This window comes from Benincasa hispida, chromosome 12 (genome assembly GCF_009727055.1).
Source record: "Benincasa hispida cultivar B227 chromosome 12, ASM972705v1, whole genome shotgun sequence".
Classification (NCBI taxonomy): domain Eukaryota; kingdom Viridiplantae; phylum Streptophyta; class Magnoliopsida; order Cucurbitales; family Cucurbitaceae; genus Benincasa; species Benincasa hispida.
Window position 1 is genome coordinate 26,293,964 of NC_052360.1, and position 16,653 is coordinate 26,310,616.

Genomic DNA, 16,653 nt, shown 5'->3' on the forward strand with positions numbered 1-16,653 from the left:
TCTGTTCGAGACATATAGAGTTCTGAATAAAATCTGTAAACTAGAAATTCCCCTTCTTTCCCACTCTCGCAAACCCTCCTCATGCAAGACCCACTACCAGCCACTAGCCTAAACAATTTATGCCGTCCGACAGTAACAACGCTGCCTATCTATGGCAGCCACAAGTTGATGTGCCGTCGGCCGCCATTGTCTCGATCTTTGTTAGAATTTTGAGGAAAACCTTGGGTAAGACTTATTTTTCCTTATAATTTGGGAGGTGAAGTTCACCCTTTTGATTTTGGGTTAAATTGGTAACTTCTCTTTGGTTTGAAACTTAGATTCAAGGTTTGGAAGTTTTGAGGCATTGACCATCAAGTTAGATACCATTTTGTTTTGCAGAAAATTGATGAAGATCGGTAAGTTTCGTAAGTTGTTGGATGGTTATTCTTTTGGATTGAGAGTAATAGTGGAAAAATTAAGTTATTGATTTTGGATTTAATTCATGATCAGATTGGCTAATTAAATCGAGTATTGGAATTTGTCTTTGACCAAGCCACAACTTTAGGTGGATTCAAGTGTACTAAAGAAGTTCTAAGGAGATTTTGTTTTGTGTTTTTTACCAAGTTGAGGTAAGTAATCTTACCACTGGAACTACCCTAGTGCCCAACAATGATAATTATGATTTATTGAGGATTATTAGTTAGTATGATATTTATGTCTGCCTTCATTGAATGAGGTTTGAAATGACTGGAGTCAGGAATTGACAAATATGATTTACTAAGAATATATTGATAGTTTGATGTTTATGTATGCCTTGCTGATATGAAAGTTTAAAAGGCTAGTTGCGCATAGAGATGTTTGAATACTAATATGATTTGAGTATGTTATTTTTATTGGAGATCCTGCTGAATCTGAGGAGGATGAGATGCATACATATGTTGTAAAGCTATGATGAAGGAATTTATATGTATATTGTAAAATCATGATGATGAGATGCATATGTATGTTATAGAACCATGCTGAGATTGTGATGTCGAGATTGTGATAGTGATTTTACTGATTAGTTAGAATACCCATCAGTTTGTGTTTCCTTCGGGATTCACCAGTTTGTGTTTCCTTTGGGATTCACCAGATATTGTGTTTTCTTCGGGATTCACCAGTTTGTGTTTCCTTCGGGATTCACCAGTTTGTGTTTCCTTCAAGATTCACCATATATTGTGTTTCCTTCGAGATTCACCAGTTTGTGTTTTCTTCAGGATTCACCAGATATTGTGTTTCTTTCGGGATTCACAAGATATTGTGTTTTCTTCGGGATTCACCAGATTGTGTTTCCTTCGGGATTCACCAGAGGTAGTGGGCATATTTAGCTACGGTAGGATAGAACTCAGTTTTTCATGTATGTATGTGTCTCATGAGAACTATGACAGTTTATATGTTCCACCAGAGGTAGGCATCTAGAGGACATAGATGCCTAACCTGACCCCAGTAATGGGGTTACTTACTGAGTATTTTATACTCATTCTTTCTCATGTTGTTGTTTTAGGTAAGGGTAGGATGCACCGACGATGGACAAACAGAATTCGTGATCGAGCCACTGGGACTAGTTTTATGCTTTCGCTCATGAGATTTAGATTTCTTTACATGTTTTTCTTAACTTTCAGTTTTGATGTTTGAAATTTACTATTAAGAATAGTTTTCAGACTTATTTATTATCATTTATGATTTATGGGTACCTTATTGTTGTTTTTAATATTTGAATTTAAAGAAAGCCTTTTGCAATAACCTCATCCGAACTCCGATTTGGGTGATTTAAGATGCGGCGGAATCATTGTTCCAAGATCTATGTTATGGACTATTCAAAATAATAAAATAATTACTAAATAAAATCAAGTTTGTTATCATCAAAAAATTAATTAAAATTAATTAATTTGAGATTAAAGGCCAAAAAGCCAACACATTTAGAATGGGTCGAGGAGGGTGAAGTAAAATGTCAACAACCAACATACTAAAATAGGGAACGACAAAATCTTGAACTCAAAATGACTTTTGAGATCTTCTATGAAAAATTACTTTACCACCTAAATAAAATTTGAAACCGTAAATTTTTTAGCAAGACTAACTTATTTGGCAGCCAGGTCATCAAAAAATACAAGCCATTTCACCATTAGGTTTAAGAGTTAATAAAATCTTAATAGTAGAGACCAAAGTAAGTAATTTTTAAAAGTTGAGGGAGTAAAATGGAAGTTTTTGAAAGTTTAGAGACAAAAATAGAACAAGATTCAAAGTTAGAGATCAAAATAAGATTTAAATTTTATTTTATGTTTTTAAAGAACTTTTTTCTTTGAGTATAAATTGAAGGTGTGAGTAGATTCGAACTATAGACTTCTTGGTTCTCAACATATTTAGGTGACAGCTAAGCTATTGTTGGCTCAAAGAACTATTTTTTAGGTTTAAATCATATTTTGGTCCATCAACTTTGAATCTTGTTCCATTTTGGTCTATAAACTTTTAAAAAATGACAGTTTTAGTCCCTGAACTTTTAAAAAATGTTTATTTTGGTCCATACTATTAAGATTTTGTTAATTTTTTAATGAAATTGCATCTAACACGTGTTGAGCAAAATGAAGGTGAAGTAAAATGTCAATAACCAACACAATAAAATGCTGAACGACTAAAATCTTGAATGCAGAAGGATGTTTGAGTTCTATAGAAAATTGTTTTACCACCTAATTTAAAATTGAAATCATATATTTCTAGCGCAACAAACTTATTTGATAGCCTAGTTATTTAAAAATACAAGTAATTTCATAATTTTGTTTAACAATTAATAAAATTTTATTAGCAGAGACCAAAGTAAACACTTTTTAAAAGTTTAGATATTAGAATAGTTGCTTTTAAAAGTTTAGGGACCAAAATAGAATGAGTTTCAAAGTTTAGAGACCGAATAATATATATATGTATTTTAAAATTTATGAAAAGAAAGAAAAAAAAAAAGAATTTCCAATTTCCTTCACCGAGAAGAAAATTAAAAGAAAAATGGAAAAACAATAAAACGTAGGCTTGAAGAACGAACTAGAAGAACTAAATTCAGTCAATCAAGAAGCCTCTTGTCTGTCTCCATTTCCGAAACTCAGAATTTATCGAACCGGAAAAAATGGCCGGCACGGCCTCATCCTCATCGGCCGGCACCAGTTCTAACATCATGCTCGCCATCTTCGAGAAGAAAACCACTCAAATCGATCTCTACCGCCCTCTCCGCAACTTCATCGCCTTCAATTACTCCGAGCGCGACGCCCAGAACCTCGAAGACGACCTTCAAACCCTCAAGGATTACCGCTCCGATCTCGAACGCCAGTCCGATCCCTCCCCCACTGCCCGCCGCGATCTCCTTCAAAGCTACTTCAAAGCCCTCTGCCTCGTCGAGACCCGATTCCCCATTTCCCCCGACAAGGACCATGTCAACACCATCACCTTCGTCTGGTATGACGCCTTCAAGCAGAAGCAGAAGGCTTCTCAGCAGAATATCCACTTGGAGAAGGCTGCGGTTCTGTTCAATTTGGGTGCTGTTTACAGCCAGATTGGCCTCTCCTTCGATCGCGCTACTGTCGAGGGGCGTCGCCAGGCCTCGCACGCGTTTATTGCAGCAGCTGGGGCGTTCGCCTTCTTGAGAGACAATGCGTCCACCAAAGCGTCGATTGGTAGCTCTACGACTGTGGATGTTTCGGTCGAGTGTGTCGGTATGTTGGAGAGGTTGATGTTAGCACAGGCTCAGGAGTGTGTCTTTGAGAATACAATTGCGAAAGGCAGTACGCCTGGTGTCTGCGCAAAAATCTCTAGGCAGGTGAGTGATCCATTCAAATCTGTTCAAGTGGAGAATATGATAGTTTTCAATCCAGTTCGAGTTACTTGGACGTTTCATTTTTGCTAAATTTACCATACTTGTGGAATGAATTAATTCTTTCATTGTCACTTGATAATGTAGCTTTACTTCGGAAAACCAATTATATATTGGCATTAGATCTGCAATATATTGAATAAGGGGAAGAATTTAGCGCATCCTTTTACGTTATTTGATCACTCCTTATCTCTATGCGTTCTTTAGCGTGGCAATTTGTACTTCTAAAGGTTATTATTATGCATTCTGCTTAAATAATTTGTGATTGATGCGTTGGCAGGTTGGTTTGTACTATGAGGAAGCTTTGGCAGCCCTCAATGCTCCACCACTTAACCAGCATTTTGACAAGGCTTGGATAGCTCATGTGCAGCTGAAAGCAGCTTTCTTTCTTGCTGAAGCTTGCTACAGGTACAGTTTAGAGTTGCACGAGAAAGAAAATATTGCTGAGGAAATTGCTCGGTTGAGAAGTGGGATTAATGCTTTAACTGAGGCTAAGAAGTCAACGAAAGGTGCTGCGCCACAGCTTCTTGATGCTATCAACAAGTTAGAGGCCAATCTTAACCGTAATTTAGAGAGAGCCGTGAAGGAAAATGACAGAGTCTACCTCATGAGGGTTCCTAATCCTAGTACTCTGCCACCTCTCCCAGCTTTCTCCATGGTGAAGTCAATGGCAATGAATGAAGTGTTGGACGCGAGCAAGGAAAAGATGTTTTCTAGTCTTATTCCAGATAGCAGTGCTAAAGCTCTTTCTAGATACACTGAAATGGTTGACGACATTATACGAACACAAGCTGAGAAATTGCAACAAGCCAGTGAGCTCACCCGTGTAAGGCTCAAGGAAATGGACCTTCCAGAATCTATTCTTGCTTTGGAAGGCAATTCTTCCCTGCCGACAGATCTAAAAGAAGATGTTGAGGCTGTGCAAATTAGTGGAGGCCCAATAGGTTTGGAGGCTGAGTTGCAACAACTCAGGGATCTAAGAAGAGTAAACAGTGAAATGCTAGTGCAGATAGAGGAGCTCCTGCAGAAAGAAGCAAGAGAGGATTCCCAATTTCGAAGTCAATTTGGGACTCGGTGGACTAGGCCTCAATCCAGTACATTGACAAAGAACATACAAGACAGATTGAATAGATTTGCAGGTAACTTGAAGCAAGCTGCAGACAGCGATGCCAGGATTGAGCGTTCAGTGAAAGATCATTCAGCTCTCATGTCAATTCTTGATCACCGTCCAGTATGTTTTGTTTATAATCGGATTTTCCTGTTCATTTTCTGTATTCTGATTGCTTCCTTTTTCTCAGTTCTTTGTAAATGTCTGGCTTATTTTCTGGCTCCAAATTATACATGTCTTATTTAATAGAGAAATGGACACCTCACTGAATATATTGCTCAAGCCAATCTTTTTAATTGATTATATATTTGGTGAATTTATTTTTTTTTGTTGTTACTTTGTGAAGCAAGCAATAGGCTCCTGGATTTTAGAGAAGAATCTATAATCTACTTCTTATCATTTGCCTGCCAATAATCGTTATTTTCTGGACCACGTGCAAGTTTTTTAGTTAATTAGTACTGTTGCATTTTTATCTCAGGTTGAGTCTGCTCTCCCAACTCTTGCTAGGCCGATAATGTCTTTGGATGCCAATGAAGATGCTATTCTTGGGACCCTAAAGCAGAGCTTGGTACCTTATTCTTATAATTCTTTTTCATGCTTTCTTTTTTCCCTTACCTAGTTTTGCATTTTTTAATCCAAGTGCTTGTGCGTAAATAAATTTTGTCCTATGAGTTTCTTGCCCAGTAGATTTTTAAAGATTAGACAGTAGCTTCCAGTTTTAGCTCTGACATAAGATATTTAGCTAGTAATTGCTGGATGTAAATCAGAAGTCTTAGATTTATTCTTCAGTTCGTCAAATGCTTTATTTTTGTTTCCTGCTTATATATTGTGAACAATTCTTCTGTCTGACTCAATGGTCAAAACTCAAAAGATCAAGTTGTAAATCTGCATTTGGAGTTATAGGTTGAAACCATGTGGCTCCTAGTCGTACCTAAGATATTAATAATCACAAGTCTTTTTGACGTCATATATTGTAAAGGTAAAGTGGTTATCCTTTGAGATTAGGTGAGATTGTGTATATTAGTCCAAGCACCCACCAATTATGGAAAGAAAGCTATACATTTGGAAAACCTTTAATTTTATGAGACATAAATTTAATTTATGTCTAATGTGTATTGTAAATGTTGCATGCTCTACTATACAGAGGCAGTTGGAAAATCTTGGTGCTCAACGAGCTGGTCTTGAAGACATGCTTAAAGAGATGAAGAGGAAGGTATATGTCTGCACTTTGTTTCTCAACATATTTGCTTTAGTGTCTAATTGTCTGCACTGGAGGTGATCAATTCCTTGTGTGATGTGTCCCTCTCGTCTCAATAGCTAATGAGGCTTGTGATTTCACATTGTTGATTGTACATTTTGATGCAAAAAAAGAAATTTTGCTGAAAGGAAAGAAACAAAGCAAATGATTGATGAAAACAACTTAATAAATGAAGCAGAAATTGAAGAACTTTTATTGAGAAAAAAATGAAAGAATGCACATGCATACAAAAAACTGAGCCCACAAAAGAAGGGAGCCCTTACAGTAAGGGGCTCCAATCATACAAAATAGAACATATCGAATAGTTACAAAAGATCTTCAAAATCGAAGTCTAGAGAGAAACATAGCAACGAATAAGGGATCAAACATCACTAAGATCTCTTTCTAGCCATCTAAACACTCTATTGTTCTGCTTGCCCCAAAGAACCCAAAAAGTAGTTCACACCCCAAAAAGCCACAAAAAATGACCATTTTCACAAAAAGGCGGGTGAAGGAGAAACACACTTGTGTCCTTATGCTGAGCAAGCAAGAATTCGAATGTCTAAAAGAAAAAAATCCACTCAAATCTCACAAACTTACAACTCTAGAGGATATAGTCCAAGTTTTCTTCCACCTTTTGATAGAGAATACAACAAAATGACTCTACTAGCAAGGGCATCTTCCTCGCAAGCTAATCCACCATGTTCACATGACCATGCAACACTTGCCAAGCAAAAACACTTCACTTTCCTCGGTATTTTATTCCTCCAAAGAACATAAAAGAGTGACTCACCGATAGAAGAGCCAATCAAACAACGATAAAAATATTTACACATGAAAAACCCTCGAAAAGATTAGGACTCCTCATTCTCCAATCCCTTCTCCCAAGCCTGTAGGAATACCCCTAAAACACCCACATCCACTGTTTCCCTATCGGATAAATAGTGTGGAATCCAAACGATAAGGAACAAGAACTTCTGGACCAAACAAGAAACTCTCTAACAGGATGATTTTTAAGAGGAAAGGTGATACATATGAGGAAACAAAGAGCATATATCTCCCACCCACTAATATTCTCATAAATAAGGCTTCATTTGTGGTTGTTGTAACTTTTAAAATAATTGCTGTTAGCTTTGCTTTTTAAAAAAATCAGCTGTGGAAGGAAGTAAAATAGTGTTTGGTAAATTTTATTTTTAAATTAGAAAAACTAGTTATGGTATTGATAAATTTATACTAAATTGGCAATTTAATTATTTGAACCAAAATAGACTTATTATTTTAGTTATTTTTACACTAGTAATGTATTATCATATATATATATATATATGTAATATTATATGATTTGAATTTCAACTAATTTTGTTTCTAAATTATTTGAAAAAAGTTTAAGAAAAATAATTGTTATAAAAAAATGAATCAATTAAAATTTGAAAATATATAGGTAAAAAATAAATTAATATGGAAGAATATTATTATAATATATTTATTTGATTTACCAAACAATAAAGGCGGTTAAGATTTTCTCGAAATGGAGCCTAAGTCTCCTTCCCCTAGCCAACCACACACCGAACGTAGGGAGCAAAAGAAGGAAACTTCTTAGAGATACCCTTCCACAAATTTCGATAAGTGACTTGAACACCACGCCAGAGCCACTCAAAAGGATGAGGAGCGTACTTACTAGCAATGACCTTATGCCAAAGAGAATTCTGCTCAAGAGAGAAGCAGCAAAGCCTTTTGGCTATTACAATGTTTTGTTGTGGGTCCTCAAATTTCCAATTTCTAACCCCCAGGGAGATGAGTGTGTGTTTTTGGCTTGTGAGAAAATGTATGTGGTGACAGATTCTAGAAATGGGAGAATTGGCTAGGCTAGGTATCAACTATCAAGCAGGCCGAGGTAGCAAGATATGAAAATTACCCTCCAACTCATCCCAACCAAAAGAAGCGGGGAATGATAGAATTCTTCTGAATTAGAAATATAAAGAAACGCATTTGGATGTACAAGCTCTAGCCCTCCTGGCTGTAGTTACCTTAAATCCATGAAAGCATTTTTTTTATAAGAAACAAAATAGATCTGTTACAACCAGATGAAAAAAAGAGCCTTAAGGGAGAGGGTCGGCAGGGCCAGGGTTCCTAAAAAACAATAAAACAAGAGCCTTCTAGTCACTTATAATCATCTGCTGGTTGTAATTACCAGAGATTTAGTGTGGTTTGAGCACCACCAAGAGAATTATGGTTTGCACCATGATAAAATAGGAGTCAATTAGAGAAAGCTTGTCTTTAAAATAAATGTTTGCTTTCCCTTCCATAATAGCCAAAAGAGAGCTCTAGCCACACATCTTAATATATTGTGGCCTTGCCTTTAAAATGCAAACCTGCTAGCCTCCATTAGCCAATCATCCATGCTTCTGGGAGGCGAAGAGACAGACCAAATTCTTTCATAATAAAGTACCCACTTCTGGAATCAATGGAACAATGAAGAAAAATAAATTTGATCCATTTATTTGCCCCCGTTGTGACAAAAAAGAACAAACTAAAGGGGATAACGCCCAGTTTTGGAACTCTCTTTGAGGCTGGTGTTGAGGCTTCTTTGTGTAGCATAAGTTGCTAACGTCAAGTGTATGAGTCAAAGTTTTAATATGGATGACGAGGAAAGGGTTGCTATCCTCTAGGGTTGGGGTGGATAAAATAAATAAAGAGATAAAAGGAATTTTAGAGATTTGATTTCACATATATGAAATCTTGTCAATTAATTTTCAATATTCTCCTTCTCCCTCATGATCTGTAGGCAAGAATTCTAATAAATCCAACTCTCTCTCTCGAGTCTGTTTAGGTCTATTCTCTAATTAGTCCCAATGAATCAGAATTACAAATTAATTAAAAACAAAATTTCTATGTGCCTCATAGGATTTTGTAGGTTTCCTGACTCAATCAAGACCCTATGTTGAATTAGTAAGGTTTGGCCTAAATTTCCCTCTCACCAGGGCTAAAATTTACGCTGAAAATCAATCCCCTATGAAAGGAGTATAAAAAGCATAATAATCCAAACAATCATGAAACAAGACTTTTTCTATATATATATATAGAAAATGAAGTATTATATTCAACCAAGACAAAAAACACAGCTTAAAGGGCAAGGGGTTGAGGCGACCCCTCCCCAAAGAACTAATAAAGGAAAGCCTTCCAATTGTTAAAAATCATCAAAAGGCTGTAATTACAGAAGAATTTGGTGTAATTTGTGCACCACCAAGAGGTTGTATGTTGAACAAAATCCCAAAAAGAATCAAAAGAAGCAAACTTATGATAAAAAATTCTACTATTTCACTCCTTCCAAATGCACCAAAGGAGAGACCGCATGGCAGATTGCCACAACACTTTTCCTTTCCCTCTGAAAGCACTGCTATTGAGCCCTTCAAGAAGCCAACTATCAACAATTATGAAACAATACTAGATTGTAAATTGAAAGGAAGAACCTCATTTTAGACCTGAGTTCTTTGTTTCAGATCTCAAACACAAGGAAGAACATTTTTACAACGGGTGCTATGGGGTGTCAACATAGTTGAGATCTCTGATTGCACCTACCGATCCTCAGTTTTCAGTTCTTGTTTGCTTTGGTTTGATATTTTGTCTTTGTATTTTGTCTCATTGTAATTGAGCCTCCTTGGTTTTGGCAAAGTAAAAGGAAAAGAAGGGGAAAGAGAAAAAAAAGGAAGAAAAATAGGAGGAAGAATAAGAGAAAATGAAGAGAGAGAGAGAGACCACACAGGAGAAGAGAGGCATGGGAGAGAGGAGATAGAAAAAATTACTTTTAAGAGTTATTTTAACTCACGGGTTATTTAAACCTATGGGCCAAACAAAGAGTATGGTGGGTTAAAGAACTCCACGCCACCCTACTCCCAATCCAAACCCCCCGAGTTTCATCTTGCTTCACTAGAGCCTTTTCTTTTGTTTTCCTGTTCCTTGTATGCTTTCATTTTTTTTTCTGACTGAAAGCTCGGTTATTTTACTTTATTTTATTTGGTATGAAAGCTCGGTGTAATACTAACAAAAAAAGAAAAAAAAAAGAAAAGAAAAGAGAACGGTATAGAGGACCACAAAAAGATCTTGTTTTAGGAGTCTTGAAATTCTAAACAGATCACTAATAGGAATTTCAACTTCAGAGTCGTATAAGTAAATTGTAGACAATGGATATACCTACCTCAAGTCAAATGCCTCCTGACTTTTGTTTTCATAAACAAACTGGCATTTAAACACATGGTTTATCATTTATGTTGTTGCCACCACATCAACCCCAATTCTGAATTTGCAGTAGTATGGCGTGCAGTCCAAAGTATTGAAGAATATTACTTAATATTTTAAAAATTATGTTCTAATACAATTATAACTTATTTGGTCTAGTCTAGTGCCAAATTTAATGCTTTCGATGGGTGTTTGTTTCCTAGTCTTTTTCTTCTTTTAAAAGTTTGTTTCTTTGGGTGATTTCTTTTGATTGGACTTCGTTTTTATGCCATTTGTATACTTTCATCTTCTTAATGAAAGCTGCTTTCTCGTGATTCAAGGAAATTATATCTTACTTTGGTTGTTTGCTCTTGAATCCAATATTTGATATGATGCAGAGGGTGTGAGAGTGTTCTACTAGTGATCTTTAGTTCCTTGTTAGATTCTATATTTCTCTTCAGGCCTCAGTTTCTAGACATTTTTGTAATTATTCATTTGGTCTTATTTCTCTTGACTGGAGTCCATTCTTATAGGTTGGCTCCTTTTTGTGGGCTTCTTTAACCCGTGTTTTCTTTCATTCTTGGTCAATGAAGTCAAGTTTTCTCACAAAAAGAAAAAATGATGGCAATAAGTTGTGGGAGAGCAGTTTGACTGTGGGTGTTATTTTACCCGAAGGATCTGTAATCGTTCGTCTTCTTAATGGAAGTTGGTATCTCATACTAAAAGGAAATTTATATTTTATTTTGGTTGTTTGCTCTCAAATCTCAGTATTGATATGATAGTAATAACTTGTGGGAGCATCTGGTAGCTATTCGAAGTTGTCGGAACAAATGATGACCTTGTCTCTTTTATGCTACTTCAGGATGATATACTACCAAAGTTGATGACATCAACTGGGTCCTATGAGGATCTTTTCAGGAAGGAGATATCCAAATATGACAATATATGTGAGGAGATTTCTCGAAACATTGAGGCCCAAGAACAATTGTTATTGCAGATTCAGGTTTATTTCTCCAGCTTGTCTTTTCATGTTTTTAGAATTTACTTCAAGCTGTTACATGATTCCTTTCATCGTGATCTGCTTTATTGTGAACGAATACCTTGTCCCACAATAGTTCTTCTCCATGTTTGAATATAGATAAGCCCTGTTTTGTTGTTAATACTTTTTCGTTTTTATGTTTTTTAATAAAAAGAAATACAAGGCAAATGATGAAAATATGTTTGGTATACTTATTTTCAACAACAATTTGGAAAAAGAAAAAAGCTCCTAAAATAGCCTCTCTCTGAAAACAACAGATTGTTCTTTTCTTTGTTTTGAATTTTGTTTTAAAAAGTTGTGAAAACAAGGGATAGCCTTTTTATAAAATACCTCTGCATCAAACAAGAAAGTTTTCCCTTTTTCTTCAAAACCCAGTTTCCCACTACTCTGTACGGGGTGGACCTCTCATCAATTTCTAAGGAGAATTTTTTATTATAGAACCAAAATAACAAAAATCAACCAATCTATTTCAGAAGGGGAAAAAAAACAAATCACCATTGTTCATTGCTAGGGGCTGAATATGTAATTTACTTTTTTTTGATAAGAAACAGAAAAAAAAAAAAAACTATACATGAAGAGCCTCCCAATTATTAAAAATCATAAAAAGGCTATAATTACAAAAGAACTTAGTGTAATTTGTACACCATTAGGAAGTTGTAGGTTGAATAGGAGCCCAAAAAGAATCAAAAGTAGTAAACGTATCTTCAAAAGTTCTGTAGTTCCTTTCTTTCCAAAGAAATGCCCGGTAAGTGCAACTCCAAAGGAGGGGGGGGGNGGGGGTTGGGGATTGGTAATTTAAGGACTTGCACTAGAGCTTTGTTGGCTAAGTGGCTTTGGCACTTCGCCCTTGAGCTGAGGCTTTGTGATGTAGGATCATAGTGAGCAAGCATGGTAACCATCCTTTTGAATGGGTGGAGAAAGGGGTTAAAGGCACACATCGGAATTCGTGGAAGATATTTCGTTTGAACTTCTTACTTCTAATTTTGTTTGGTGTGTCGTGGGGTTGCCTCTCTTCTTTCTTTATTGGAGGTGTGCATCTTTAGGGAGGGAGAAGGGATGTTCGCATTTGGAGTCCAAATCCTAGTGGAGTTGGGGAGTCTGTGTTCGATGTGATTTAGAGGATTAAGGTTCCTAAGAAAGTCAGGTTTTTTATTTGGCAAGTCTTGCTTGGTCGTGTGAAGATTTGGATCATCTCCTTTAGGACTGTCGGTATACGAGGACTATGTGGAGTCTCTTCTTGCAGGAGTTCGTTGTTGGCATTGCTGGGCAGAGACACGTTCGTGCAACAATCGAGGAGTTCCTCCTCCATCGGCCTTTCAGATAGAAAGGCCGTTTTTTGTGGCTTGTTGGGGTGCGAGCGGGTTTTTGGGATATTTGGGGGAGAAGAATGATAGAGTGTTCAGAGGTAGAGACAGGAACCCATTTGAGAGGTTTGGTCTTTGTTGAGATTTCATGTGTCCCTTTGGGCTATTTCGGAACCTTTTTGTAACTGTTCTTTAGGAAAAATTTTACTTAGCTGGAACCCCTTCCTTTATGAGTGTTTTGTTGGGCTTGTTTTCTGTAAGCCCCTGTATTCTTTCATTTTTTTCACCATGAAAGCCGCTCTTATTAGAAAAAAAAAAAAATCAACCTTAGGAAGATGGCTTTTCTGCCCAAAAGTATTAAAAAGAACACTCCGACCTCTAGCCACAAAATCACAATGTAAAAACAGGGGCTGAATATGTAATTTAACGAAAGCTAGAGGATTAAAATTGATAATTTGGAAGTTGAATGTTAAAAGGATCAATGGGGAATTATTTCAAAAAAAAAAAAAAAAAATCAAAGGGGAAAAGTGGGAAGTAAATTAATAATTGTCTTTCAAAATTCAGTCTCAAATTAGAAAATTGATAAAAATTTAGGGACCAAAATTATCTTTTAAATACCTTTCAGTAAAAGGTCGATCTAAAATACAAAATTTTGAATATGATTGATGTTGTAGAGTGTAGACAGTTGTTGTCGTCGTCATCATCATCATTATTTTCAATTTTCCTTATTATAATTTATGTCATAGGTACTTGATCTGAATAAGTAATTGGTTTTGTGTCATTATTTTTCAGGGCCAAAACAATGAGTTTTCTGTCATCTTTAATCTTGAAGACTACAAAGGTATGTTTTGTTTAGTTAAGGATTCATGAACTCTAAATGAGCCTTTCCTTTCAACTGGACGAATTAGAAGCTATATTTTGAGAACTTAATTCGATGGTTATGGATGTAATTTAAGCAAGTAAAGGATTATTTTCTTCTGTGATTTTTAGTGGTCGGCTGAGTAAAAGCTCTTGTTTTTTTTTGAACTCTTGAAGTTAGGAAAATTACTTGGTAGAGTTTTACTTCCTCCTTGTGTCTTTAGTTCACAGGATGGGGATGAGAATAATGATTACCCTTCTACTTCGCTATTTTTCACCTCAATTTAAAAAAATCTTGTCGATTTCGCATGTTCTCACATTCTGATATATGCATGTCATCTCATGAAACCGTGGAAAGTGATTTGGCTTTTTCATGAGAGCTCTACTTATTCTGTTGGCTCTTCCCTTCATAAATTAAAGACTCAAGTTGTAATATTAAAACTTCCATCTATTCTTGGTAGCATCAGATTGCTAGGTTGTAAGTAATTGAGGACTTGGATTGTTACTCTTTCATTTTTCTCTCAAATAAGATCGGTACTTTATCCAAAAAAAGAAAAAAGAAAAAAAAAAAAATTAAATCTTGTTTTAGTCCATGAACTTCCAAGTTTCTTTTACTTTGATCCTTAAACTTTTTAAATGTTGTTTTGGTTCTTAAACTTTCAAGTTTGTTTAGTTTTGGTTCCTAAACTTTTGAAATGTCTATTTTTTTCTTTTATATCTGTGAGTGTTCGGGCTAGTTTGCGAGCACTTTGGCTAATTTCATGGGATAACCCGTTTGGCTAATTTTATGGGATAACCCGTCTAACTCTACAACTTTTGAAATGTCTATTTTAATGAATGAACTTTTAAAAACAATAATTTTGGTCATTGCTATGTTACTTTTGTACCTAAAATCCGCTTTGCTCAAATGATGAATTCTAACTTCTGGCAACAGGTCATCAAATTCTTCTTCTTTAGGACATGCGATGTAAATTTATTACTACTCTTGTGGACAATTTTGATGAAGTTCTGAAGTTCTTGTTTTGTTACTATCCTTAATTGTTGCCTCTTATTTATTTATTTAATTTTTCTGTGTTTTCTGGAATCCACATCTGGCGTTGCGGACGTTCAATGATTTGATTTCAGCTGCATTTTATGGGCTAATTTAATTGCTTCCATTTGTCTAGTAGCTTCTGATTTATAATGTGTCAAATGACCTAATCGGTCACATCTCGTTATATGTTTCTATTCTGTTTCTTTCCCTCTAGTTTCATTCCCTCCCTTTCTGTTTTTTGTTGCAGCATCCCGTGAAAGATGCTACAAACAAATTCAAGCTGCAGTAGCCAAGTACAGAGAAATCAAGGAGAACATCAATGAGGGATTAAAGTTTTACGTGACTCTTCAGGTAAGAAATATCCGACGTTCTTTTCTCGTGTTCCATTAGACTGTGATGTTCTGGTGGGGCGTGGTTGAGGATTTTTCAGTTGTGTATATATTTTTTTAAAACGTCAAATCTGTGGACTGATGTCCCATTGCACATCCTTGAAAGAAAGGTATTGATTGATAGGATCTCATTTCGTATCGGCTTTCTCGAGCTGTGACGTTGAGTCGTTGATCAATTTTTACTTCGCAGGATGCAATCACTAATGTGAAGCAGCAATGTAGCGATTTTGTGATGACAAGAAACATCCAGTGCCGTGAAATGATGGAAGATGTCCAAAGACAAATGGCCGGCCTCAGTTTTCAAGACAGTAAAAACTCAGCTGGTGGCTATAACAATAGCTATCCTTCAGTAGGACCCCACGCACAACGGTCTCAGTCACCACAATCCGATGTTCGCCCGCCGCAATCTTACTACCAACCACCTCATGAGCAGCCACCCGTTAGTGGTTACGCTCAGCCCCATCTTCAACCCCATCCCCAACCCCATCCCATGTACAGTTCCCCACAGCAGCCACCCCCTTCTTACCATTCCCCTCCTGCTCCTGCACCAGGTACTAGTCCCTACCCGCCGCACCCTCAGGCGCCTCAACCACCTTCAACGAACCACGAGTATGGCCAACCAGCATATCCGGGGTGGCAAGGGCCATACTACAACGCCCATGTTCCCCAGCCTGGAGCTATTCCTCGACCTCCTTACACCATCCCGAACCAGTATCCACCACATCAGCAAGGTGGTTACTACAAGCAACAATAATTGGCATCCCATACCCTCTCAGCTGTATGTTTTGTCAGGGAAGTAATTTGTTTCAAAACATTTTACACTTTGTTCGGATGGATATCATTTTATATTGTTTTTCACATAGCTTACGTCTTTTTCAATCTCCGATTCGATGCTTACCGCCTATTTGTTTGCACAAGGCATATGTGTATTTCTGTAGTTCAGTCAAAGAATTTTTTTTTCTTCTATGTATAGTATTTGCATTTGAAGATGTAAAGTACAAGTGACTGGGCACTTCGACAATAATAAAATGTGCTGGAAAGAGTTTATATGTAATGCTTTGCTTCCGTCGCATTTTTACGAAGTAAGAAAAAAAAAAATGAAAAGTACTCACCTCTGGACCTCATAATTAGTCTAATCATAATAGAATTTCATTGATGAATCAATTGTAATGGATTTCAAACGTAAACATAATTAAATTATTTTTTTATCATATTTACTTTGATATTTTGTAGACTAATTTGATTACGGTTGAGGTTATTTACTTTGTATTGTTTGGTATCATTGTCTTCTTATCGTTACTATTTAGGGTTAGTCGGTAATGTAATTCTGGTAGATTCATAGTTTTCCTACCATAACTGTATATGTAATAGTGACGGTAATGGTATCTTCTAGTGAGTGCAATTTTCAAATGCAATTAGAATGATCACTCTCGGCTCTGCAATCAGATTGTTGGTTACAAATTTGGTTGTGGGTCTTACATTTTATTATGACTATAGAATACACATAAACAACAAACCTAATTAATTAGGATCTGGTATCCTAAAATCCCTCCTTTCTAGATATCTCCATTGAAACGATGAACTTTCAAGATTTTC

At 36.2% G+C, this 16,653-nt stretch overlaps 1 protein-coding gene across 1 annotated transcript; it reads left to right on the forward strand.

Moving 5' to 3' along the window:
* Positions 1 to 3,027: 3,027 nt before the first annotated feature.
* On the forward strand, positions 3,028 to 16,111 carry LOC120092939 (vacuolar-sorting protein BRO1). The gene is made up of 8 exons (XM_039051188.1): positions 3,028 to 3,820; positions 4,155 to 5,105; positions 5,461 to 5,550; positions 6,127 to 6,195; positions 11,297 to 11,437; positions 13,570 to 13,618; positions 14,916 to 15,019; positions 15,248 to 16,111. The coding sequence occupies exons 1-8, from the start codon at positions 3,134 to 3,136 to the stop codon at positions 15,809 to 15,811; spliced, it is 2,655 nt and encodes an 884-aa protein (XP_038907116.1). The 5' UTR covers positions 3,028 to 3,133; the 3' UTR covers positions 15,812 to 16,111.
* Positions 16,112 to 16,653: the final 542 nt, after the last annotated feature.